At 34.8% G+C, this 26,897-nt stretch overlaps 2 protein-coding genes across 3 annotated transcripts; one reads left to right on the top strand and one right to left on the bottom strand.

Moving 5' to 3' along the window:
* The first annotated feature begins 601 nt into the window (after window positions 1-601).
* On the top strand, window positions 602-24,798 carry LOC135689124 (exportin-2). Its single transcript, XM_065206246.2, has 32 exons — window positions 602-753; window positions 903-1,008; window positions 2,695-2,840; window positions 3,199-3,244; window positions 3,760-3,815; window positions 4,514-4,579; window positions 5,246-5,325; window positions 5,887-5,977; window positions 6,781-6,888; window positions 7,236-7,328; window positions 7,961-8,053; window positions 8,589-8,663; window positions 9,075-9,204; window positions 12,821-12,886; window positions 13,586-13,695; window positions 13,901-13,993; window positions 14,544-14,628; window positions 14,877-14,938; window positions 15,557-15,693; window positions 16,570-16,673; window positions 17,157-17,254; window positions 18,081-18,142; window positions 18,683-18,900; window positions 19,450-19,529; window positions 20,397-20,494; window positions 21,242-21,327; window positions 21,604-21,685; window positions 22,171-22,219; window positions 22,523-22,617; window positions 22,919-23,016; window positions 23,823-23,953; window positions 24,187-24,798. Exons 2-32 carry the CDS (start codon window positions 909-911, stop codon window positions 24,274-24,276), a joined length of 2,928 nt encoding a protein of 975 aa, XP_065062318.2. The 5' UTR covers window positions 602-753; window positions 903-908; the 3' UTR covers window positions 24,277-24,798.
* LOC135689130 (acyl-coenzyme A thioesterase 13) lies at window positions 22,019-26,897 on the bottom strand. Of its 2 annotated transcripts, none has more exons than XM_065206251.2 (3): window positions 26,772-26,897; window positions 25,906-26,090; window positions 22,019-25,232 (listed from the first exon to the last, which is right to left on the bottom strand). In XM_065206251.2, the coding sequence occupies exons 1-3, from the start codon at window positions 26,850-26,852 to the stop codon at window positions 25,061-25,063; spliced, it is 438 nt and encodes a 145-aa protein (XP_065062323.1). In that variant the 5' UTR covers window positions 26,853-26,897; the 3' UTR covers window positions 22,019-25,060. The 2 variants fall into 2 exon arrangements, with proteins under 2 accessions (XP_065062323.1, XP_088966295.1); XM_089110169.1 differs by having other exon boundaries at window positions 26,691-26,867.

Here is a 26,897-nt window from a genome sequence, read left to right as displayed (position 1 = left end):
ATGGTACAACAAGGAATTGTCTACTGCCGGATTTGTTTATTTATCGGATTGTCATGATGTAACAAGAAGTTGTCGAATGTTTCAAATATTATGTTTTTTTTATTTGTCATGGTATTTATTATCAATTCTATTATCAAGCTGCAGTATCCAAAGTCTCAATCAATTTCATACTTTCATTTCTAACTGGACATTCATTTTTTATGCTAAATTTCCTTCATAATAATTTTACAACATTTCCCCAAAATGGTGCCCATTGCATGTTTTTTCAAATGGTACCCATAATTCTGCACATATTTCAAAAACTGATTCCAATAATTCCGCCCTTTTCAGAAAAAAGGTTCCCCTAAATATTTGCACGTCCCCGTAACTCAAAATCTATTAACCCTTTTAAGGAATTTGAATTCTTGAATATACCTGATACGAAAATAAAGAATGTGGCTAGCAAAAATTTGTCTTAGGTTCGGTCAGGGAAGAGATATTGTGGTTTTTGATGAAATTGGGCACTAAATATATTTTGCATTGCAATGCTTTCTCTTAATGTTGTCATATAGAAACGTTGATATAAAATTGTATTATTATTGTACTTCGTGATTTTATTGTATGACGTCATTAACGTGCGGAGCAGGTCAGCGGTTATCAGTGCTGCGCATGTTTTTGGCGGGAGGAATAGAACGGCCTAAGCGAAGCCTGTGCACGTTCGGGACAATTTGCTAAAATAAGATCAGAAGTTATACTGGAGAACGTCATCCAACGGTAAATATATGTCCAAAACGAAACATATTAAAGCTTGAGTTTTTCTTTAGCAGGCTTTTTATGCTTGATAAGCGTGTAAGTTACTCTTCATCAATTTATTCTTTAATTTCCCTACCCCATGATGTGTAAAATTCCTGAATTATTCACAGCTCAAAATGTCGCAAGCTGCTCTAGATTTAAACCCTCAAACACTGCAAGAGTTATCAGTTTGTCTTCAAGCAACACTTTCAACAGAAAAACAAGAGCGAAAGAAAGGTAAGGACTGTCAATTTCGAATTTGTCTGATGGCTCGTGTTTGTAGAACCTATGAACAACAGAACAGAATGAAATTTATTAAGACAGTCATTTCTTTCTGTAATAAGACTACTAGGAGCTATTTCAAACTTTTGCATATCTAGATATCTAGAAATGATGTCAATGTCTTAACTCCAGATAAGCTTCAAATTAGAACATAAACTTTTATCGATTGTTAGTTGAATTGAATGCATGTGTCCAGAAGCTTCGAGAAAGTGTTTGCTCACTCCTAAACGAAAGCAGTAAAATGTACCTAAGAACTCTGTAAGACATTTCTGCTGGTACCAGTTATCTGTGGCACAAATACAAACCCCAATATAAAATGAAAACTACCACAAACAGCAAACTGCTAGTGGGATGGAAATTGAATCTACACATTCCAGAGTGAAAGTTTTTTCTTCTGCTTATGCTTGTGCGGGAATAAATAATGTTGCAAAACAGTAATGTAGAATTCTGTTTTTGAGTAGCATTTATAAGCCTCATAGTAACCAGACTGGAAACTTTGTTTCATGCACAGGCAAGTTCATGCGCCTGACTGCACAACTGCATGCCTGAAATCACGAACTTTAAAGAAATTTGTATTGTTGTTAATGTGAAATGTATTAAAATAGGGACTTTGTGGGCCAAAATGCAAAAGTACATGAAAGGAAAATTTGAGTACGTGGGCAATATATCGCAGGCATGTAATTTCCAGTCTGGCATGGTAATGCTGTGGCCAGGCTTCACACACAAGAAATCTGTGCTGCAACTATGCAGATTAATCTAAATTTGAAAAAATGCACAGACATCATATAAGGAAAAAACGTTTTATGGAGAACACATTCCCTACTTTGCAGTGGTTCACATATAGCTATGCCATTAGTAGATCTTATGCAAAAGATGGCAATTTTGTGTTATGTGTATATCTGACCGCAAGATTAAAATGCTTTAAGCCAGGTCACCAAATATTATAGTCCATTGATTTATGTAGTTGTCTGCATTTTTATTCATCAACAACTACAAACCAATGTTGACCACAATTTGCTGTCAAAAATTTAACATGTTATCTATTTAGTTCATAGTATTGGAGGTTTTTTGAAGTCAAATTTAAAGGCTACTAAAGTAGTTTTTTTTGAAGGACGTTTTGTTGTAAGAAAATGAAAATTAGACCTGAGATCTGAGACAATGTATGTGCCTCTCTGTCCATGTTGCATTACAGTTCAGTTTGAATGCGCTACACCATGGTTGCATGGATAAGTGGCCAAAACAATAAGCACTCTGGATATAATGGGTTTTGAGTCCTGTTGAAATCTTTTTCCCAAACCTTCAGCTATCTCAGCTGTGCAGCCTTCTGAGGTTGGTAAATGAAAACACATGGTATTTGCTAGCACAGCATTCTGGGAAAACAAGCCACAGTTTCACATCTGCTATTAGCCGCCTCAACAACTAAACACTTTCTTGCTTGCTTGCAAGTAAACCCTGCCATTCAGAGAAGTGTAAAAAGAAGGCCAAATATCAACCCTTTTCTCCAATCTAGCTTTTGTGACGAATAACCCCTTCTGCAACAGATTGTCGATTATACACATCCTTAGCAAGGAAATAAAGAACATATTTTCATTGCTGTGAAAGATGCATAGAGTTTTGAAAAACATTTTTCTTGATTTTCAGCTGAAGATTACTTGCACTCTGTGGAAGGTGTCCCAAATTATGGTTTGCTGCTTTTAAAATTGCTGGATAGCCCCGAGTGTGAAATGTACATCAGGGTAGCGGCAGCAGTCAATTTCAAGAACTATGTGAAAAGAAACTGGCGAATCGTATGTACTCCATTCTAAAACATCCTGTCTGTCGTTATTTTGATTGTATGCTAAACTGTTTGGCATTTTTTATTATAAATTTCTGATTGGCAAGTAGCTTACTATGCTGGTTTTTCTACCTATTGTAAACACGACATTTTACTGTTATTACCTACAACTCTGAAGAATGTTCTCATGTGACACTTACGGGGCAATTATCTGCCAGCAGTTTGTTCCTGTCTCATCTATAGTAATTAATGTTTATTGTTCCTTGTGCTTTTTTCTTGATTTTTGTTATTGTATGGTCCTCTTCTCCCATTCTTTAAAACCAGCAGCATCATTTGCCAGATGACCAAATATCATTATTTGCCATATGTAGGTTGAAGGAGAAGCAAACAAAATATGTGATGCAGATCGTTTATCAAGTATGACATTTCTTCATTTTATCAATTCATTATTAAGCAAGAAATGGTTTTGCTTGATCATTTTCAAATAGGTTTTCACCTTGAACTGCTTTAGTGAGGACTAGTTGTTCAATATATTTATGTTTTAAATCATAGAATCGTTATTATGATATCCCCAGATTTGCAATCTCTTTAAAAATAGTTTAAATTTATCAATTTTCAAATTCAAAAGTTGATAACCCCAAAATTTTAGTTTCTTCCCAAGTAGTCAATGCCATCGCAAATTTCTCTGTCCCCTCCTATGGATGATATTTGTTTTATAATGATAAGTATCTATACATACATATTTTGCTAGTCGATTAAAACGTTAAGTTGCCACAAATATTTGATGTTTCAAATTTTTTTCAATCTCAGGTTCACATACAATCAAACTGTTTTAAGAAATACTTATTTTTTAAAAATAAAAAATTATTGAAAAAGCAAGAAAATGTTTGAGGTTTTTCATTAAAGAGTTAATTTCTTACAAATATTTTTAGTTAAGCAGCTGATAGTCAGTTTAATGCTGAAGAACCCAGAAGCACTTCAAAGACAGGTTTGATATTAACTTCATATATACTATCATAAGTGTTGTTATTTAAGTTCTTTGCTAAGCTTTTTTCAAATATCATTTAATTTCATCAGCTGTATAAATTTTAATATTTATTTTGATATATGCTATAGAGTTTTTATTTTGATATTTAAAAATACTGTTGAAACTGCTTTCAAATAACGTTATAATGTCAAAAAAACAAATCGCTCATTCTTTATTAGACACGAGATTGGTTCATAAATAAATACATTTATATATAGTAATTAATATGTTTATTTTTACTAGAAGCATATTGTTTCTAACTGTTAATATTAATTGGCAAGGTCTTAGTATTTTAATTTTTGTTAAGCTTTTATGCAATCTTTTTTAGTGGATGTTTAAAACTTTGCAGTTTGATGCAAGGTTCATGAGTAAATACATATATAGTAATTAATACATATGTTTATTATTCCTTAAAGCATATTGTTTGTAAGTGTAAATATTAATTAACCTGGATCCTAATATTTTTTTATTTTTTTGGCTTTTTTGAAGTCTTTTTATGTGTTGTTTTAAACTTTTATAACTTGATATAAGTGGCCCATGCTTGATTAGCTATATGCATTCCCTGGATAGCAAAAAATGCAGATTAAGTTGTTACTTTTACTTTACATCATATGAAAAAAATTTAATTGAGTTTAAGAATTTGTTTTTTTCTTCAACAGCTCAGTGATGCTATCAGCATAATTGGAAGAGAAGATTTTCCAGAGAAGTGGCAAAACCTCCTACCTGTAAGCCATCTAAAAACAATGCACATTATAATTTATTATTCCTCATATACTTTCCTTTTTTGTGTTAGGCTTCAAATCAAGTCTTTAACCTTTTTTGATATTACTAAGGCTACTTCTTGCAATTTTGAAGAAAATCCACAATAATTATTAGATTTCATCGATTTTTTATTTCGTCACTGAATTTTAAAAGATGAATTTAAAACTTTGTGTTTGTGAACAAGTCGGTAACATATCTTTTGCCGGAGAATCTCTAATTGTGTACCAACAGAACAAGATTATATATCTGTTGTTTTTAATCATATTGAATTTTGTTTACAATGTCATTCATGCAATGGCTATTTCAGTCTTTTCATCCCTCTGTATAATGGAAGCTAGCTTTGAAATGAGCAAGGAATTCCTCTTTATGGTCTCTCAAAAGCTAGTTCTTTCGTGAATGGGCAAGAATTTGTCTATTAATATGATTAAATATTTTAGCAGACATTCTGTGCACTGCTAACAAATGTTTATGGTCCTACTAGAAGCTCATTAAAATTTACTATACAACCAGTATGTTGTTTGTTTATGATATAGGTGATGTAGGGTAGTTTTTTTATACTTTTTTGCAAAAGTTCTACATTATGGAAATTTATTAGATGGCTCTATGAACTTCTGGATTGTTTTTATCAGGAAATGATTCAAAGGATCCAAACAGGACAGCCTCATGAAGTGAACGGAATTTTGCAAACGGCTCATTCATTGTTCAAAAGGTAAGAACTACAATTAACCACAAGGAACAATATATTGTTATGAAATTGTTTCCAGATTGCCAGCATTTGCTCCTCGTCAACGTAGGCCCCGTTTACACTGTCCCGTTCAAAAACGGAACTGTGACGGTACAAAATTCGTTCACTTTTGTAGCAGGATCAGAACTTTTGCGGACAGTAGAGAAAAATCGTCTCGGTTGCACAGCAATAATGTAAACAGAAAAGCAAATCGCGATAGTTTTGTCACGGCTCCAAACTTGCACGGGACAGTGTAAATGGGTCCTTAGTGTCCTGAAAGTCCGGGGTTCGTATCCAGCTGTCCGTCAGTTCCTGTAGTAGCAAATTAGAGGCAACTGTCAACTTTGAAGAAGCCAAATGCAATGCAAGGAAAAAATGCATTTAACTCAGTACTGCGAACTACAATTACCTTTCTTTTCCTGAACTTTCAAAACAAAGTTTACATCTCCAATCGTTTGCGTTTTCGGTTCTTCGATTACAGCATTTAGGTTTTGTCTGCTGCCAGCAGGGTTAATATAATTATTATTACCTTTATTTCTATCCAAGGTTTCGTTATTCGTTCAAATCGCAAGAGCTTTGGACGGAACTAAAGTTTGTTTTAGAAAACTTTGCTGCGCCAATGACCGATCTTTTTGAGGTTAGTTGCGATACAACAAACAGAGTACTAAGATTATTTTTCTGTGAGTGTATGCGTGAGGACAGAAAACTTTTTGCTTCAAAATTGCTGCTAAGTTTGTCACGATCAGTTCCAACTTCAATTGAATTGCTCCTTCTAGCCTGTTTTAAACTTAATTAATCACTTAGTTAGCATGGCTATGAGTCCTGTAGACATACACACAAGTATGTTTTGTAACACTTTCTGAGGTACATTGCCGCATCTCCACCCATGTGTACACGAACGTAAATGTGTAATGGAGGACTGGTGACCCCTTATTCATTAACGGCTTTGAGTTTAATTCGGTACTGTTGACTTGAAAACAAGGTTTTTCAACCTCCCTCCCCCACCCTTCGTTGATAATTTATCGAGCGTATTCCCTGGCAGTACAAAAAAGAGTCTTGGTATGTTGTCTGAAGTTTAGGTTCTGGGAAGCCTCGAATAAAAAAACCATTACTGATGGAAAAAACCATTAAAATTGCAACTTTACCCCAATAATATTATAAAAACTCCCCACCCCTGCAGCAATGTTGGTTTTCTGGAAAATACCAAGGTAACAGTGATCGAAATATGCAGAAATAAGCGTATCAACATTGACTGTGAGGGGGTGGGGAGCGTATTTCTTCAGAAAGATTACAATTTGCCAGCCAGTCCAATAACTTTTGGCCAGGATTGTAGCTTGCTATGTTTTCACTTTTCCATTGCATTTCCAAATATTTGACATTGCTGAGATGCGATATTACAAGATATTCTCCAGTCTGATGACTTTTTCTGTTTTTGTTCAGAAACAATTAGAAACAGTGAAGGCTAATCTTAACAATGCCAAGCAACTGAAAGAGACTTTTAACATTCTTGTCATCATTTCAAAGCTGTTCTACAGTTTGAACTATCAGGTAAGAAGCCTGTGTGTTTTTTAAGAGCAGAAGACATAATTGGATTTTAATTTCAATATGTCATCATAATTTTAATTTCATATATTCTTTGGTGAAAAACACATTAACAGCATTATAACTCGACATTTAATTTTTTTTGTTTTATAAATACATTGATGCGCTGTGTTTTTTTTGTTGAGTTCTGATAAACTGATAAAATTTTAGTGGCGATTTTCTTTATTAGAGAAATTGAAAATATTTTGAGTGATTAGTTTCTTTTAAGATTTTTCTAATAATTCAACCAATTGTGCTAATTTTTTTCTGCTGTAATGAAAGTAGATGACGTTTTTGCACTTTTTCTGTTTCAGGATTTGCCAGAATATTTCGAAGATAACATGAGAAGATGGATGACAAACTTCCATTTTCTGCTTGTCACAGACTTTGCTGTTCTTAAAACAGAAGTAATTTTATTCTTAACTCATATTGTTTGTGTACCCCATATTCATATGTTTACAAGATCTTCTCTGCTATTGAGCTCTCAGCTTTTTGAATATAATTCGACTATTTGGTTATTATACACAGTAGCGGTGCCACGGGGAGGGGGGGGGACTGGTTCTTCTTGGCAGGATCAATTTTGTAACTCCTCTAAATTAGATGAGAAAAAATTTGGAATTGGTAATATTTTGACAGCATACTTTCTGTGATGTAATCCTATGATTTTCAAACTGCCTTTAAGTAGCCAAAAGTTAGCGTTCCCTTTAGTTAAAATTGACGTTCCCTGTTGGCACAAGGGTGTTTTCTGGTTGTGAAAAGGGCGTGGCCTGTATAAATTTTTTTTCATGAAGAAGAAGCCCTCCCCTTCTGTCCTTGGCTCACTTCTGTCCACATCTTGATAAGAACTTAATCAACTTCCAGTCTTTTCCTGCAATTTTATATAGAGTTGAGCGTTCAATGAAAATTATTACAAATTTAAAAGTGAAATCGTTGTGATTTTTCGTGCTAGTCTAAAGTGGTAATATTCTCTATCTCTCTAAATGTATTAGAAGTGGTGGAGTTTTAAGTTTTACTCAATAAAGATTTGTTTTGCTCGCAGGACTCTGATGAAGCTGGTCCGCTGGAAAAACTGAGGTCGCAGATATGCGATAATGTGACACTTTATGCGCAGAAATATGACGAAGAATTCCAGGTATAGTTTTGCTAGCTAATATAAAAACATTATTATTTTTGCTATGCCATTTTTCCACTTTTTCACGATTTCTTTAAACTACATCAAACTTAAAAAGTAATATACCTCCAGAGAAATTAATATAAGATGTGATACTGATGTGATGTAGATAATTGGTAATAAATGGTATTTAAGCAGTATCAGTGTCAATTTAAAGCAAACATTGATCAAGGAGTCGCGAACATCTGCTGAAAAATATCCTGCTAAAATTTGCTGCATAAAATGCAATTCTATGATAAATGTCCTTGAAACTTATCAATGAGCTCCCTATAAACTCAATTTTTGCTTTCCATGATTTCAAAGTATGTTTTATGAAGGATGCATTCGCTCTGTCGAAAGGTTCCCATAGTATGAAAAAGCGACAATGTTATTGAAAAGCTGGCAATCAATCCTCCCCATCTTGCTCGTAATTTCCCTGAAATTCTCCAAGCATCAAGACATTTTTTTAAAGACTTTGGATAGCCCAACGCAGTATCGAATATTCTTCTTTTTCTAGCCTTACCTCCCAGATTTCGTCACAGCCGTATGGACATTGCTGACATCTACAAACAATGACGTCAAACATGACTTGGTAAGTAAACGCTGTGCAAATTTTTTTCAATCAAAGAGAAGCATGAAATGAAACTAAACATCGTTATATTTAAAAAATACATACATTAATTAAAGCTATTCACAGAAGTAGCGTTTTGTTTGTTGAATTTAATTATTTCAATGTCGATCTTTATTGTAATGTTAAGCCTTTGCTTTTAATTACACTTTTCAGAAAGCAATTTTTATAATTAAGTATCATCTAAGCAAAAAAGGTTGTTAAGAAATTTTCTCTTTGAAAAGTGTGTACACTAAACAATGAACACTAAAGTGTGTACAGCCCTGCCTATACGATATCGAGCAATATATGCATGACCCGCAACTTAGCAGCTATTTCAATTATTATGATGGGTGTATATTAATATAGTGAATGTTATAAAATTTCTTTTTGCAGCTTGTAAGCAATGCGATTTTATTCCTGGCATCAGTTTGCGAGCGACCACATTACAAGGATTTGTTCAAAGAGGAAGGCACATTGCAAAGCATTTGCCAAAAGGTTATTGTACCCAATATGGAGTTTAGAGGTTCGTTACTACAGCCTATATTCAGCTTTTAAATTTTGGATAGACTATGAAATCAAATTGTTGGGGTACAGGCAAAAGAGGGAGGACAATTTTAAATAGAAAAAGTAAACTTTACCGTTCCGCAAGTTTCCCATTATATCCAAAAAATGTCCAAAACATCATCTTGAAATGCCTAGAAAATCTCCTCGTAAAGTATCCTTGAAACCAATCTTCATAAAAAGTTTTTCATGCCCCCGCTCTTAACCATGTTCTGTCCTGTTATATGATTCAACACTTTCTCTGACAACCAGTTGCAAAATCACTAGCTTCCATCCAGATATGCTAACTAACCTTGACCTCACATAATTTATTTGAAGGGTGACTAAGTCTTGAAGTCAATCTTGTTTGTTAAACATTCCACTGGAAATTAAATCAAGCTATATACTACACTTTTAACAAAAACTACTATGCAACAATACATGCAGCTATAGATGGATGAACAAAAGTTGTTAGCACCTCAGGGCAGTTATACAAAAAGATTGAATTACGATAGTCATTTTTTGATATGAAGTGAACGTTGACAGGGTAGAGAGTAAAGAAGCTATAGATCGATGAACAAAAGTTGTTAGCACCTCAGGGCAGTTATACAAAAAGATTGAATTACGATAGTCATTTTTTGATATGAAGTGAACGTTGACAGGGTAGAGAGTAAAGAAGCTATAGATCGATGAACAAAAGTTGTTAGCACCTCAGGGCAGTTATACAAAAAGATTGAATTACGATAGTCATTTTTTGATATGAAGTGAACGTTGACAGGGTAGAGAGTAAAGAAGCTATAGATCGATGAACAAAAGTTGTTAGCACCTCAGGGCAGTTATACAAAAAGATTGAATTACGATAGTCATTTTTTGATATGAAGTGAACGTTGACAGGGTAGAGAGTAAAGAAGCTATAGATGGATGAACAAAAGTTGTTAGCACCTCAGGGCAGTTATACAAAAAGATTGAATTACGATAGTCATTTTTTGATATGAAGTGAACGTTGACAGGGTAGAGAGTAAAGAAGCTATAGATCGATGAACAAAAGTTGTTAGCACCTCAGGGCAGTTATACAAAAAGATTGAATTACGATAGTCATTTTTTGATATGAAGTGAACGTTGACAGGGTAGAGAGTAAAGAAGCTATAAATCGATGAACAAAAGTTGTTAGCACCTCAGGGCAGTTATACAAAAAGATTGAATTATGATAGTCATTTTTTGATATGAAGTGAACGTTGACAGGGTAGAGAGTAAAGAAGCTATAGATCGATGAACAAAAGTTGTTAGCACCTCAGGGCAGTTATACAAAAAGATTGAATTACGATAGTCATTTTTTGATATGAAGTGAACGTTGACAGGGTAGAGAGTAAAGAAGCTATAGATCGATGAACAAAAGTTGTTAGCACCTCAGGGCAGTTATACAAAAAGATTGAATTATGATAGTCATTTTTTGATATGAAGTGAACGTTGACAGGGTAGAGAGTAAAGAAGCTATAGATCGATGAACAAAAGTTGTTAGCACCTCAGGGCAGTTATACAAAAAGATTGAATTACGATAGTCATTTTTTGATATGAAGTGAACGTTGACAGGGTAGAGAGTAAAGAAGCTATAGATCGATGAACAAAAGTTGTTAGCACCTCAGGGCAGTTATACAAAAAGATTGAATTATGATAGTCATTTTTTGATATGAAGTGAACGTTGACAGGGTAGAGAGTAAAGAAGCTATAGATCGATGAACAAAAGTTGTTAGCACCTCAGGGCAGTTATACAAAAAGATTGAATTACGATAGTCATTTTTTGATATGAAGTGAACGTTGACAGGGTAGAGAGTAAAGAAGCTATAGATCGATGAACAAAAGTTGTTAGCACCTCAGGGCAGTTATACAAAAAGATTGAATTATGATAGTCATTTTTTGATATGAAGTGAACGTTGACAGGGTAGAGAGTAAAGAAGCTATAGATCGATGAACAAAAGTTGTTAGCACCTCAGGGCAGTTATACAAAAAGATTGAATTATGATAGTCATTTTTTGATATGAAGTGAACGTTGACAGGGTAGAGAGTAAAGAAGCTATAGATCGATGAACAAAAGTTGTTAGCACCTCAGGGCAGTTATACAAAAAGATTGAATTACGATAGTCATTTTTTGATATGAAGTGAACGTTGACAGGGTAGAGAGTAAAGAAGCTATAGATCGATGAACAAAAGTTGTTAGCACCTCAGGGCAGTTATACAAAAAGATTGAATTACGATAGTCATTTTTTGATATGAAGTGAACGTTGACAGGGTAGAGAGTAAAGAAGCTATAGATCGATGAACAAAAGTTGTTAGCACCTCAGGGCAGTTATACAAAAAGATTGAATTACGATAGTCATTTTTTGATATGAAGTGAACGTTGACAGGGTAGAGAGTAAAGAAGCTATAGATCGATGAACAAAAGTTGTTAGCACCTCAGGGCAGTTATACAAAAAGATTGAATTACGATAGTCATTTTTTGATATGAAGTGAACGTTGACAGGGTAGAGAGTAAAGAAGCTATAGATCGATGAACAAAAGTTGTTAGCACCTCAGGGCAGTTATACAAAAAGATTGAATTATGATAGTCATTTTTTGATATGAAGTGAACGTTGACAGGGTAGAGAGTAAAGAAGCTATAGATCGATGAACAAAAGTTGTTAGCACCTCAGGGCAGTTATACAAAAAGATTGAATTACGATAGTCATTTTTTGATATGAAGTGAACGTTGACAGGGTAGAGAGTAAAGAAGCTATAGATCGATGAACAAAAGTTGTTAGCACCTCAGGGCAGTTATACAAAAAGATTGAATTACGATAGTCATTTTTTGATATGAAGTGAACGTTGACAGGGTAGAGAGTAAAGAAGCTATAGATGGATGAACAAAAGTTGTTAGCACCTCAGGGCAGTTATACAAAAAGATTGAATTACGATAGTCATTTTTTGATATGAAGTGAACGTTGACAGGGTAGAGAGTAAAGAAGCTATAGATCGATGAACAAAAGTTGTTAGCACCTCAGGGCAGTTATACAAAAAGATTGAATTACGATAGTCATTTTTTGATATGAAGTGAACGTTGACAGGGTAGAGAGTAAAGAAGCTATAGATCGATGAACAAAAGTTGTTAGCACCTCAGGGCAGTTATACAAAAAGATTGAATTACGATAGTCATTTTTTGATATGAAGTGAACGTTGACAGGGTAGAGAGTAAAGAAGCTATAGATCGATGAACAAAAGTTGTTAGCACCTCAGGGCAGTTATACAAAAAGATTGAATTACGATAGTCATTTTTTGATATGAAGTGAACGTTGACAGGGTAGAGAGTAAAAAATCAGTCTGCAGTCTATTTTGGTCTACAAATCATCCAGTTAAGTAACATTTAATGTGAAATAATTCTCATTAGTATCAAGTAGAATTTAGAAAAACTATTATTGTTAAACAATTTCTCTCCATTCTGTGACCTTTTTTGGTCTTTAACAAGCCCTAAAAGGTATATTTGTTCAGCATAAATCTCCCAAAAGCTGCACCTCTTAAATGCGCCTGGCAGTTACCAAATACGCGACGTTAAATGTTTATCTTTGTAGAGGCTGATGAAGAAGTTTTTGAAGACAATCCAGAAGAGTACATCAGAAGAGACATTGAAGGCTCTGGTGAGTTGCATATTTCAGTAATTGCCATTCGTCGCGCACAAGGAAGAGGAAGTGCATCTTAGCTTAGCAATGATTTAATGGCGATTCAGCTGCAGTGAGTTTGCGACAGATAGTAGCAGCTTTTGTTCCTAGTGGTTAGTGAATAAACGTTTCCAACTGGAAGGATTAAGTTTATAGAGTCCTCTGGTGAGCCCTCTTTGACGGATAGCTAATTTCCTGGACATAACTGTAGAGTTGAAGGGCTTAAACATATTTTCAGAGAGAAAATGGCTCCTCACTTTGAATTTCAAGTTGTGGCACCTATACAAATTCCTGAGTTTTCGTATTCCGTTTCAAAATTACGGGCTTTAGAATTTTCAGGACAGCGCTCCTCGTTTGCCATGTCTAAGACACACACAATGACAATAACACCTCAAAATGATACCGAATGAGGCCATTCCACCTATTCATAACAGTTCGTTTTGTTTGATTGCCACGTCAAATGTTCGCTTTTTACAAGGGCGGAATATCCGGGGGGCAAGCCTTTTGTTTTGATAAGATGACGTTACATTTCCCCATCGTTTAAGAACAAAAGACCATTTTCCTCTGACAAGTGACCGCCCCTCCCTCGCCCCCAAGGTGTTCGCCGCTGGTTGCTATTATATGTTACTAAGTAGCTAGTTGTCACAGAATTATGCTACTCTTGTCCCTTTCCTTCAGATATCGACACACGAAGGCGGGCTGCTTGTGATCTGGTCAGGGGACTCTGCAAATACTTTGAAACTTCTGTCATTTCAATATTCTCACAATATGTCAACTATATGTTGGAAGTAAGTGGATTTCCCTTCTCCTTGTATTGATCGATGCCACTGCCTGATGCTCGTTTTTGGATTTTCAAAAAAACTTTAATCTTCTCCAGGTAATCTTGCTCTGCAGACCCAAAAAATATTTTCAATCTTGGTTACGTTATATTTATGAATTATTAGTTTGTTCATCCTTTGAATGATGTCAGCATTGTATTTCTGCTCCTTGTAGTTATACGCCAAATCACCTGCGGAGCACTGGAAATCGAAGGACACTGCGATTTATCTTGTGACGTCACTTGCCGCCAAGAAGCAAACATCAAAGGTGTGTATGCAAATCAAGTAGTGACTTTTAGTTTTTCCAACGGATACATGTTCTTTTTTAATAATATACATACTGTAATTTAAGTAATAACGAACCATGATTCACTTCAAGCTTGACTTGAAGTACTTATTTGCAAAATGGATAGATTGCCAAGAGGGAGATGGTTTGATGTGACAATAGGGCTCGTCCAAAATCATAGAGTAGGACTGGTCTTTCATTGTGCGCCTATTCGGTCTTGCGTTTATGCGCAAAGCTCTACTAGTTAAAAGGACTGTCCCAGTTTTAGGGTAGAACTACGGCCTAGGGACAGTGATTGTTATTATAGGCATGGAAATACGGACTTGAGTAGGGGCAGGTTCCCTTATGTTTACTGACACGAAAGCATGTCCCCGCTTCGCTTTTACTGAGCACACAAACCAGTTGCGTATTTATGATTGAGCTGCAGTTGTCGATGGATCTCAAAGAAGGACAGCACCTGATAACACTCAAAAGATCTTCACAAAAGACGAAACTGTATTTTTATAAAGTCATTTTGTTTTTTTTCTTTTAGCACGGTACGACAGAAGCGAGTCAATTGGTTAACCTTGTTGATTTCTTCAAAAGTCATATTGCTCCGGATTTACAGTCGCCTAATGGTAAGCCCGTCATTGGTAGATATGCTTATTGTCTTAGACTCGCCCTGCGTGTTCTTTTCTGCTAACTGAAATCAAGTTGTGCTTCGGGCTGACCTTTTTCTCAGTTCGCTTGCTGAATTTCAAGACACTATGCTTCCCAGAAAGGATTGCACTTTCAAGAGCAATGTAGAAGTTAGGAGATACTACACCTAACCACGTTATTAAACTTTTTCTGCTCACAATCAAATCATATCTTCTGTTTCTTGTAGTTGATGAATACCCCGTTTTAAAGGCTGATGCTATAAAATACGTCATCACTTTCCGAAGTGTGGTGAGTAGAGAAATCGTTTTGTTTTGTTGAAAAGACCAACAATTTTAAGTATTGAGAGCGCCACTGTATTTCAATTCAAAGAGCATGCGTAATAGTGGTTGACTTTGATGCGCATACTATATACTGCTTAAAGGGGGGATGGCTCATTCAACAAAGGTTTTCGTTTGTCATTCGCCCAGACAACGTTGTCTTATTGGTTGTTCTCCATTCTATTATCAGTAAAGAAGTCGATGTTCTTGTAGCGATATCATTAGAAACCCAGGTTATTCGTGGTAAGAGATAAGCGAGTGTAATAGTAAAACAAACGGTGTAACGCTTTTCATATTACTGAGAGTTTACATTTTAAAAGCTGTTCCCCCGTTCTCTTCTATGTTGTCCGTTTTATGTAGCAGCTATTTATCATTAAATCTTTTATTTACTTATAGAAATTTCACAAGCCCCTTAATTCAGGCAATGAAGAGTATATATTTAAGATCCCTGCCAATTTCGTTATATCTGGATTCCATTATGGATAGCGCAGTTTGATATGTATAGTTGTTTTCTAAATGTTTTTTAAGTGTTAAGATCTACAAAATGCATGCCATTGTAACGAGGCAGCGTTTTCTATTGCTTTTCCAGCTTCCACGTAACCTGATCCTCTCTGTTATACCCTTCCTGGTGAATATGATAAAAGCGAAAAATCCAGTTGTACACAGCTACGCAGCAAATGCAGTGGAGAGAATTATGACGCTGCGAAGCCCAGGCGGAGGACCACCGTACGTTGTTTATTTATCACAGCTTTTTTTGTATCTTCAGTGAAACACCCATCATGGAACGAATCCTTGTAACTGACATCTATATATAAGGGGCAAATATTTTGGGGCTAAATTTTTGATCCTGCAGTCACAGTCTTGCAAAATCAACCTCAAGTAAACATTGTCCTTAACTGGACAGAAAGTTTAGTCATACATATGGCAGATATATTGAGGTTTTATTATGATTGTGATAGCTTTACAACATGTTTTGATACTTGTTATATTCATTTCAGTTTATTAGTCCAGCAATGTAATTGTTGTTGTAATGAACCAGTGAACGGGACCTCTCTCCCTATAACTCAAATCTTTAAACAAGGGGCAAATGTCCCCCCCCCCCTTCCAATATTTGGTCCTGCTGTCAAAGTCCTGCAAAATTAAACTGAAGTCAACACCGGACAGTAACATTGGCCAAAAATGTGTCCAATACGTGACCTTTTTTGTCATTTTGATAGATTTATAACATCTGTTGATACCTACTACAGTCAATCAGTTTATTAGCAAAGTTAATAAAACTACTGTTTACTGTTTATCATAAAATGCTTAATGCTGTATATGCAGTGCTGTACACGCTTTTTGCTGTATAGAATAGGATGATTCTAGGTTGCTACTCCGAGTTTCACGCTAAATATTTTTACCGTCCAGTTTCATACTCCACAGAGGGGTTAATCGATGTGCTTGTGGCACTACTGTTTTCTTCAGGTGAATAAGTTGTGAAAGTAGTATAATTGTTTTAGAATCATTTTTTGACGTGTTTTTCCCAGTATTCTAGTAGAAAACAAAAGACCTTCAATTATATTGCACTGCTATTCACAGTTTGTATCAATCATTGTTTTTAAGGCTTTCTGCTGCTGAACTGAGGACTGTTAAAGAGCAATTATTTGCAAACTTATTCAATGCATTAGAGATGCAAGGCTCGCATGAAAACGAGTATGTCATGAAAGGTAGGCTGGTGACGTTAGAGGCATTCCCAGTTTAGTTTACATCCTTCGTCACTTGACTTTGTATCAATTATATTCCCTTGAGATCTGTCACTGAAAAGATTACGTTGTTGTCATCTGATGCAAACATATTTTAATGTTTTGAAATGTTTAGAATATTAGTAGATTTAATTTTCATTTAGTTCTATGACAACACAAATAAGTTTTAAGGAAACTCAGATTTACCAATGCAACAATCTTTTTACAGGTATTAACAATAATTTAAGTATTGTTTTTTATTTATATAATATTAGATTTGTTTTTTATTTCTTTAAAAAATGTAAATCTGCTTTTGAAATATAATATGACTAGTTTATGTATTCTAACCAAATGTAGGAGGCCATCTCAACTTAGCCTGCCTGGAGACAATCGCTCAAACACGTATTAGATAAACCATAAATTTCTCAGTGATTTTTAAATGTCTTACGCGAGATTCATCTTTTCCAGCAATTATGCGCAGCTGTTCATTGCTACAAGAAACACTCACACCAAACTTAGAGCTGATTATAAGCAAGTTAGTTGGGAAATTAACAGCTGTCAGTAAGGTATGTTGTATTTTCAGGCAAAGGCATCTCTTTGCTTTATTGCAAGCCATGCATCTTTTCAAAGTATGCTTTTCCAATACAAAGAGCAGGGGTGGACACTTGGTCAAGTATTGGGGAGCAACCTATTGTCTGATAAGATGATGTCACATTCTGCCCATTGTTTTAGAACAAACAACCATTGTCTTCCTCATAATTTTGGGGGCTAGGGAGCAGTCGACCCCCCCTCCCCCTCCCCCCAAAGGTGTCTGCCATTGCGACAGAGAAAATGAAATTTATCTTTAAAAAATCCAAGTATATTCCTGGTAAAGAAGAAAACCCTGTACCATTTTACCATCCTTATCAATTCTCTTATATTAGCTTTTTAAGATATGGTTTTGGCTTTTGTGATTTCATTTCATTTTTAATTGTTCAAGCAATTTAGAATCATCAGTATTTAATACTGCTTTACAGCTTGCCCAGTAAACTAAAGCAAATGGGATAAAAGCCTGACTTAGGATTATATTCCAGACCTAGAGTAATTTTAAAAAGAAATCAGAAAGAGTGTTAGATCAGTATCTTATTTTTGTTAAGGTAACAGCTTTCTTGAATGCAGAAAAGCTCTATGTCGCCTTGGCTTCAGAGCCAAATTTGTTCCAAAGTTTTGCTCCCTTGATTAAAAAGCTTTTTGTCCTAAGATTGCCAACACAGGAAAATTGAAATTACGTTACTCTTAATGGTGCATCTTTCATTTGTCTTCTTGATTGCAAGCCATCGCATGCAATGGATTTCACATCAAAACACCATTCTGATTTCATTCACTTGCATTTGCAAAAATATTTCTTCTTAGAACCCAAGCAAGCCACAATTCAACCATTACTTATTTGAAGCAATATGTGTTCTTGTCGGAAGGTATGTCGCTGATATGTCTCCAACATTACAAATAGTTATGTTCTCTCTTGTTTTCGATGCATCCCAAACATAAATAAAGCTAATCCTCAAGAAAAAGGAATCTCTCAAATCTTAGGGGTCAAATCTTAGTTATAGCAATTTGGGAAAATAAGTAATTTCCAGTTTCTAAGACCTGAGTCTATTTATCTGAGTTCTTCATGATATAATCAGTAAGTTGATATAATAACAGTAGATTAATATACAGGTGTAGATATCCCCCTGTTGCTTTTCCAAATACCACCCCTTAGTTCCCCCACTCTTGTTGTCCCTTCCCTTATTGCCCTTACCTCTAATTGCCCTTCAACTTTTCCCCCTGAACTTCTTCAAACTGGCACCCAAGAAAGGAGGTTTTCTGTTTTGTTAGTATTTACTTACACTCTTAAAGTGTTTAGCTTGACTAGGTATTTTGTTTGTAACTACTTCTTTACTGTCTTAATAAATTCAATACTTTTTACATGCAATATCCTGTGGGGATATTTGATTTACCTTCCTTTTTTCCAGGGTAATGCCAAAAACAAGCAGAGAGTATTTGTCGAAATTTGAGAGCGTGCTTTTACCGGTTTTTGAAGGAATCTTGCGTGAAGATGTAACTGAGTTTCTCCCTTACGTCTTTCAAGTTCTGTCACTGCTTTTGGAGGTTAGAGAGGAGGGGATTCAGGGACCTTTCTACATGGCATTGTTTCCCCTGCTGGTTAATCCGCAGCTTTGGGACAGGCCAGGTAACTCCCCTCTCTTATTTCAAACAATCTGTTATTCAACAATTTTTTATATTGATTTCTCATTCACTTCCATTTTGTTCATTTGAGCACCTAATGGGTTTGAGTATTTATGGATTTTGAAAAATTTGGAGTCAAAAACTATGAAACTATGATTTCGAATTATTGAATGTTCTGATTGAAACTAGGATTTCGAAAACACCTCCTTTGATTGAGGGCTCCCTCTTCCTAATCTATAAGATGTTGATAACTGTCTGATTTGTTTTAATTATAAAATGCTATAGTATTTATTGATTATAAAACACTGGTGTGAAATTTTTTAGATTTATTCTTGTCTTCTTATTGCTCCGCTTTTGGATCTCTTCCCTGTAAACAATAATCTTGCTCTCTGTTTCTAAAAATTCCTTGTCAGTCAAAATTTTCAAAATAGTACTTGACACATAGAATAAACTCCATATAAATGAGTCCATAGAATAAACATCTTTTACATACATCATTGCATCCTTTTAACAGCTTTAACGTAACAATTCATTCCTCGTTAATTTTACACAGGAAATATCCCTGCATTGACACGATTGCTACAAGCATATGTAAAAAGAGGCTCAAAACAGATCATTGCTGATGGAAAACTGGTATGTTAATTATTAGATTTGAAATATTGAACAGTAATTGGTTTATCACATGATATGAATAGACCATATTTGTGAGTTGAAGACTAATTAAAATGTCAACTTTTTTCCATTTCTGTGAAATGAACGCAAACTCATGTTTTGGCTTTGTTGAAGTGTGGAAGGGAATCTGTGTTTACCCTGGGTTCTAGAGCCTCAAGTGGAGAGTATTGTCACTGCTATTTCTAATTTTTCACTGTTAGGGGTGTACGGTGTAGAGCAGGCTAAGAATTAATGCACTCATATTACAGGAAGACGATCAGTTGCTTGAACATTTATAGTTTTAGCCTACTAAAAGGTTTTGAGTGAGGCACCTACATTATGCACCCTCGATACTTCATTTTTCTCTGCTATACTTCCAATTTTTAGATTAAAGATAAGTCTTTGACTCTTTAAAAACAGACCTTTGGACTGTTTTAACTGCCGATCATGGCAAACGCAGAAACGATGAATCAGTCTTTATTTGTGGATGTTGTCAAACAACCTGACATTTTTCAGTCAATATTATCAAGAAAGCTTTAGTGGGTTCTATGGTGCCAGGACACAATATATAGCGTGCACTGGTCAAAACTCTGAAGCAGATTCATTGGTTTCTGGTTCATTAGAAAGGTTTTCAGCATTTAGTATAGTGATTCACTAATAGGAAAGGCAATTCACAGATGAGAAAGGCGATTCACTGATGGGAGAGAACTTAGCTTCAAGAGTAGATCAATTCCAGATATGCTAGGTTTTCAAAAAATATATTTTTGTATGGAAGTCTGCTGTGCTGCAAAATGACATACCGTAAAGCTTCAAGACCTCTTTATAGTTTGTTTTCAAACCATCTTTCAGCTTGCGCTGCTGGGTGTCTTCCAAAAATTGATTGCATCAAGAAATAATGACCATGAGGGATTCTACTTACTGGGGAGTCTGACAGAGTACATGGAATGGTAAATGTTCAAATATTAAAACATTTTGTCTGACATACTTTAGAGTAAATGACTGATAATGACTGAAAGATTAATAAGTACTATGTCCAGGTGCAGATAAAAAATTTTGCTTTGGCAAATTAATAAGTCCATTGTCTGACTGACAATTTTGCAATACTTGCAATTTCCAGCAATGTTTTCTGCTAGTAGCAATTAAATTCTAAAACAATAAAAGATAGTAAATTGTGATGTGTGTAATCTATAAACATGTTGTAAATCAGATGTAGGTTAATAAAATATTGCTATCTTCAGAGAAATTTTAGGTTGGCAATGCATTTGCAAGACAATTTGCAAAATAAATTTGCCTTTTTAAAACATAGTACGACCAAAATAATAATGAACATATTCTCAGACAGGGGTCATAAACTAATTATGGAGCAAATATGTTTGACAAACTGATATTTTTTAGACATGTTACCAATTTTTTAGACATGTTACCAAGTATCAAATTTGTGAAGAGTTAAAAAGCCAACTAACTGATTAATCAAGATGTATGAAGTTTCAGATAGCATGCAGACCATAAAAGATAGCAAGATTGGCATAGTAAAGCCAAACTTCAGTCCTTCTGACTCTATATTCAGGTTCCGTTGCAGAATGCATGATTTATCAAAGAGAACACAGGCCCATTTTTCTTTCACTTTATTTCTGTTTCCAAAAAATGCATCTACTGGTATTCCTTGCTATTACTTATTAAATATTTTCTTCCAGGTCATCGTTAGAACCAAATATGAAAAATGTAGTGCTTATTCTGTTCCAAAGACTTCAAAATTCAAAAACAACTAAATTCGTCAAAGGTATGTTACATTATGTTATATTTTGTGAATAAAATATTAAATTCAGATATAGCCAGGTTTCTCATTAGGTCTATCATATTCTGTTAAACTTCTTTTTCTCAACCCATGTCTCAGATAGTAAGAGTTACTCTTTGTGAGCCCAGTGAATTACTTTCTGTTGGTCACACACTATTGATAATTACCTACCACCATTTTGAATATATGTTATCATTTGCAATTCTTATAGATTTCTATCTTTGTGAAATTTTCATTACTTTCATTCAATATTTTCCCCAGGGTTTCTAGTGTATATTAGTCTACTTGCTGGGAAACAAACTGGTAGCACAGTTATTAAACTCATTGATTCTATACAAGCAGGGTAAGTTGACTTTGGTACATGATGAGAATTTCATAAATAATATACATATACTTTTCAGAAGTATTGGGACACTCTGATAAAGGAAGTATGTTGTTGATTTGATTACAGTTCACAAAAACGCCAAGTGTTGATGAAAATTAGTGTTAGAGAAAGAAAGATGTTACAGTCAAAATTACTTTTTTTACTAAAGAATAGGATCTAGAGGATTTGCTAAGTGTCTCATCAAGGGAATCAAGACCCTTATAAAGCTGAATGTCTTCAGTGTAAGCTTGATGTGCAAAGGATATTTCTAGAGTTAGCATTTTGTACCGATGTATGTTATATTTTTTTAAATTATTTATGCTCTTGTTTTGAAATAATTCATAAACTTGATCTTTGCATATGTATTCTTCTGCATGTAGTAAGGTCTTGATTCTAAGATAAAGTTCCCAATGCTTGGAATTCTTCAATCAATATAGGAACAATTTTCATATTTTGCTTTATAGACTTTTTGGAATGGTGGTTGAAAAGATAATAATTCAAGATTTACAGAAAGTATGTTTCACATACATTATTATATATTTCTTTCTATATATTCAGATTTAGACTCTCAACTCCAAAGATTTTTATTTCAAGATTAAAATTTATTCTCTATCTTCCTTGGTATGTTGGAAGATTATTTCATGATTTATTTGATTAAATGATCAGTTGGGAATGTATTTTATCTCTAAACAATGATTAAATGAAATGCAATATATATGTAAAGTTCCTGGTTTATATTATGTGTAAACATTACATTTTGGCTCTAAACTTTAGAGACAGTTTTCTTGATTTATTTTTATTTGTCTGCACTTACAGGTAACAGGTCCAACTGAGAGAAAAATATGTGCTGTTGGTATCGCTAAAATTCTGACAGAAGCCCCTTCAATGCTAACTACATATGTGAACTTTTGGTAGGTCTAGAAAAGTTTCATTTAATCTTGTAGATACTTAGTTAAGCACAATTCATCCTATTTTTTGTACAAAATTATTATCAGATATAAAAGGTTGCTGTTTAGATTGTATTCTGGTAATTTTTTTTCAAAAATGTTTTTAAAAGGGAAAAGGACCAAACATGCAAGAAAAAGAGGAAATATATTTGTACTAATTCAATAAAAAAAATTTAGCTCGTAGTTTATTGAACCCAACAAATGTAGTTAAATGGCCTAAGGCAGTCACCTATTTAGATGATGACATGATACATATGTGTTTCAGGCCACAACTTCTGCAAGCTTTGATTGGTTTGTTTGAGTTACCAGAAGATGATAGTGTCCCAGATGATGAGCATTTCATTGAAGTTGAAGAAACTCCAGGTTTGCTTTTGTTTGGTTGTAATGTTTTAAGTGTGGTTGAAGTATTGTATCAGTTTCCTATCTCTTTTTTGATTAATGCTGTTGTAATCTCGTTGGTATTGTAAATATGTTAAGATCTGACATAAAAGTCCATGTTGAGTTGGGAATGTGTCATCATTATAAGCTCAAGTCAGGGGTTAAGCCAAACACATATTATTTATGATAAACACACAAGTTGGCCAAAACGTTTGCCGCCATCACATTTAATCTGCTGCAGGCCAAGCATTTGTAACCTGTTGGTGCTGCCCAGTCTGCATTCACCTTTGTTTTCCAACCACATATTTGAAGAAGTGATCTTTTTCTAAAGGGGTGATGTTGGGATTCTCTTAACCTATATAGATTATTTGAGTTTTCTTTCCCTCCAAACACAGTCAGTTAATTTGCACTCTGCTTTTTTTAACCTTTTAGGATTTGGTATCTGATTGACTTTTCTGTTTTGAGTATCCTACATATACTGAAGTTTTATAAAGGCTTCAACTGTCTGACATATCATGTGTCTTCTATCATTGAATTTGTTGAATGAATTGAATTGGTTGAATGAATTGAATTGGTTGAATGAATTGAATTGGTTGTTGAATTGTTAAGAGGCATACCCAGTGCAACATCTCTAAAATATTGCTAGAGTATTTTTATATGTATTGGACAAGTTATTAGATTAATATTTCTTGCCAAATGTAAATATTATTGGTTTGCACAATATTGTTGTAGTACTAGTTTTAAAACCAGGAATATTGGCATGGTTTCCAATAAGATTTTTTTCATCAAAGGTTATCAAACTGCTTTCTCTGAGCTGATGTTTGCTGGCAAAAAAGAACATGATCCATTCCATGTTATCAGTGAACCCAAAGAATTTTTGGCTAAGCAGTTGTACAAACTGTCTCTCAGCTGCCCAGGAAAGGTAATTGGAAGCTTCTGGTATTTTTCACTATTTTTAAATTTATTGAAAAGAATTTGCATAAAATTATATTTGCATGTTTCATTTTTGTTACATTTGCATAATCCAGTCTTAAGCTCGATTTTCCCTGAATCAGCCTTCAAACACCTTCAGTAAGTTATCTTACAGTTCCAGTAAGATTTTTAAGCTAAAAATGTCAGCTGGTCGAAGAATTTTATGCATTATATTTCTTTTAGCTTGGACCCATGATATCACAAGGTCTAGAACCAAATGCCATGCAGTTTCTTCAAGGCTACCTCACACAAGCCCAGGTATCAATTGCATAAAGTAAAGAATCAAAGAATCCGACGAGAGTCCATGAAAGGAGATTCTGATTGAATTCCAACAGGCACAACAACATTTTATTTTGTAAGAATGGTGGAATAGATTAAGCAACTGTATTTTAAAGGTCAAGGCCCTAGCATTAATCTGCTACACTATTATCCCCAGATAAATTGTGTGGTAAGATATGTGTTCCCTACATTGTGACCATACCAATAGTTGCATTTGCATTTTTGGAACATGTAATGTGAATAATTTAAAAATTTAAAGAACAATATAATTTTGAGGCATATGAGGAAAATAGTCAAATAGCATCAAGTACCTGACCTTGTTGTAAAGATTTAGAAAACATGCTAAGGATTTGTTATTGGAGGTGATAAAAATTAGAGGTTATGGTTGATCAATGTTTTACACTTTGATGTCTGTAAAGTTGCAAATTGTGAATTTGTGCCAACTGCTGTAAATTCAGATTTCTCAATAAAGAATTTTGCTTGAGAAATGTCTCTTGAATAATGTAAAATGTCAAACCAGTTTTTCTGAGCATGATAATTGCTATCCTCAATCTTGAAGTCTTGGTGACTGCTTGCTTTTCAATATGCATAATGCAAACATCATGACATTGGTCTCACACATGGTCATGTTGTTGGCAACCCACACCAAATTCATGTTCACTTTATTCTGGTCAAACAATACTTGGTTGTCCACTCTCCAGTTGCTTGTATTGAAGCAAATACACACTCTATTTTGTATGATCATTGCTTAAAATCTATCAGTAAAATTTCATTGCTGCTAGCTTTCTTTCTTTCCAACATCACCAACAAATTTAGTGTGTTTTCCAGTGGCTATGAGTTTTCCATCTTCATTTGTAATTGATGACTCTGTAAATGCTATTGTATTTCCAACCTTCTTGCAATTTGCTTGAATGGTGAGAACTTCCCCTAGTTTTGCTGCACTGATATAGCTGCAATATAATGTTCATTTCATTAAATATTGTAGCCTGGGCTACCTTTTTGGCAATCCTGATCTTCAGGTAACCATTGGCTACCCTCAAGGTAAATAACTTAAAACAAGAGGAACTGTTTACATTCTGTCATCAAAAGTTTTGTTAAAATCCAAAGGAATAACATTTAACAAAGAAATCCAATGAATAACCTTTTTCCAAAAAACCATGATATTTATATAAAAAATGATATTTACTAAGAAAGAATTGGCCAATATTTATGTAATAAATTTATTACATAAATATCGGCCAATTCTTTCTTCCCCTTTTTGGATTTGGGTTATTCCCTTTATTGTGGGTCATGGGAATACCCCTTACACAGGGCAGTTCTGTTTCTTTGAGGATGTCAGTTTTGTCAGGTTTGTTTCTGACATTTTGTCAGAAAAAATGTTAGTTTTGTTTGTTTGACAAATTTGTAAACCAGTTCATAGTGTCAGTATTCACCTGCACATTATTTTCTCAACAAAACAACAAAGGAACTTCCTTACCAATATGAGCGAGGAACAATGCCAGCACTTGTTTTTCATTATTTGATCTAAAAAACATGAGGGCCTATCCAGCCACACCATCTGGATATCAGCAGTTTAGAAGAGCCCCCTCAAATGGCTAGGCCTGATATAAGATGTGGTCTCACCTGACACTAAGTTCCAAGCTGACTCCTCTTTTCCCTTTTCCAGCTGTAGTAAGTGCCATGGTAGTTGCAGTATCAATAACACTGGAGATTAACCCTCCATGCAGAGTGCCTTGCATGTTAAGAAGATCATCATCAACCTTCCAGCTTAATGTGCATCTCCCTTCAGTTGCATCCAAAACCTGTAACTAAAGGAACCATGGGTTTAGATTGCGTGCTATTTGCGGTTCTTGAAAAACCATGCCATTATGAAACCATCATTGCATCTATGATACACATGCTAGTTAAAGTACCCAGACAGTTGGTACCTGTAGGACCAAAGTTTAGCGAGGTGAGCCTTAGAGGGAGGTGTCCCGTACCGAGGTGACCCATGTGAGGAGGTGTCCTTTATAGTGATGTGTTCCTTGTAAGGTGTCTCATGTAAGGAAGTATCCCTTGGACGCAGGTGCCCCTTGGATGCAGGTATCCCTTGTGAAGAGGTGTCAATTGTAGGGACGTGTCCTTTGCAGGTAAGTACCATTTGTCTTGGGGTTACCTAGACACAGCTTTACCTGATGAAAAGAGGCAGAAGTTACATCAAAGGTATCTACAAAGTCCAGCATCTGGTGAGAATATCTTTTAAATTTCAATATGAAGTCAATCTATCACATATATCACAGCAAAGAAGCAACTCAATCCAAAAGGGCGATCGTTCACTACTAGAAATATTCCTCCTCGATGAGACTGCCGCTTCTTGGGAGACTTTTTAGAGAGAGACGTCTTTGAAAATAGAATCACGTTCAACCTACACTGAAAATACTCCTACAACAAGGCTTGGTGATTAATTTTATAATTATCTTTTGAAACAGTATTCCCAAAAAATATGTTACTTTTCTGTACACTTTATCAAATCCTTTTGATGATTTCATTGACGATAGCATATTTTTCAACAGACCCAATTTAGTCGCCATTTTGTAAACTTCATAGCGAGGTTAGGGGTGTGTCTTTGTTGTTGC

This window comes from Rhopilema esculentum, chromosome 9, assembly GCF_057945365.1.
Source record: "Rhopilema esculentum isolate cy_ngs chromosome 9, ASM5794536v1, whole genome shotgun sequence".
Taxonomy (NCBI): domain Eukaryota; kingdom Metazoa; phylum Cnidaria; class Scyphozoa; order Rhizostomeae; family Rhizostomatidae; genus Rhopilema; species Rhopilema esculentum.
This window is presented reverse-complemented; position numbering and strand designations above follow the sequence as displayed.

Coding starts and splice junctions, on each gene's coding strand:
- LOC135689124 (XM_065206246.2), top strand. CDS start 909: ATGTCGCAAGCTGCTCTAGATTTAAACCCTCAAACACTGCAAGAGTTA. Junction 13,696..13,900: donor ATGTCAACTATATGTTGGAA/GTAAGTGGATTT, acceptor TGCTCCTTGTAG/TTATACGCCAAATCACCTGC. Junction 21,328..21,603: donor AACAACTAAATTCGTCAAAG/GTATGTTACATT, acceptor TATTTTCCCCAG/GGTTTCTAGTGTATATTAGT.
- LOC135689130 (XM_089110169.1), bottom strand. CDS start 26,852: ATGGCGACTAAATTGGGTCTGTTGAAAAATATGCTATCGTCAATGAAA. Junction 26,091..26,690: donor GTTGTAGGAGTATTTTCAGT/GTAGGTTGAACG, acceptor TGGTTCCTTTAG/TTACAGGTTTTGGATGCAAC. Junction 25,233..25,905: donor AGCTTGGAACTTAGTGTCAG/GTGAGACCACAT, acceptor ATTATATTGCAG/CTATATCAGTGCAGCAAAAC.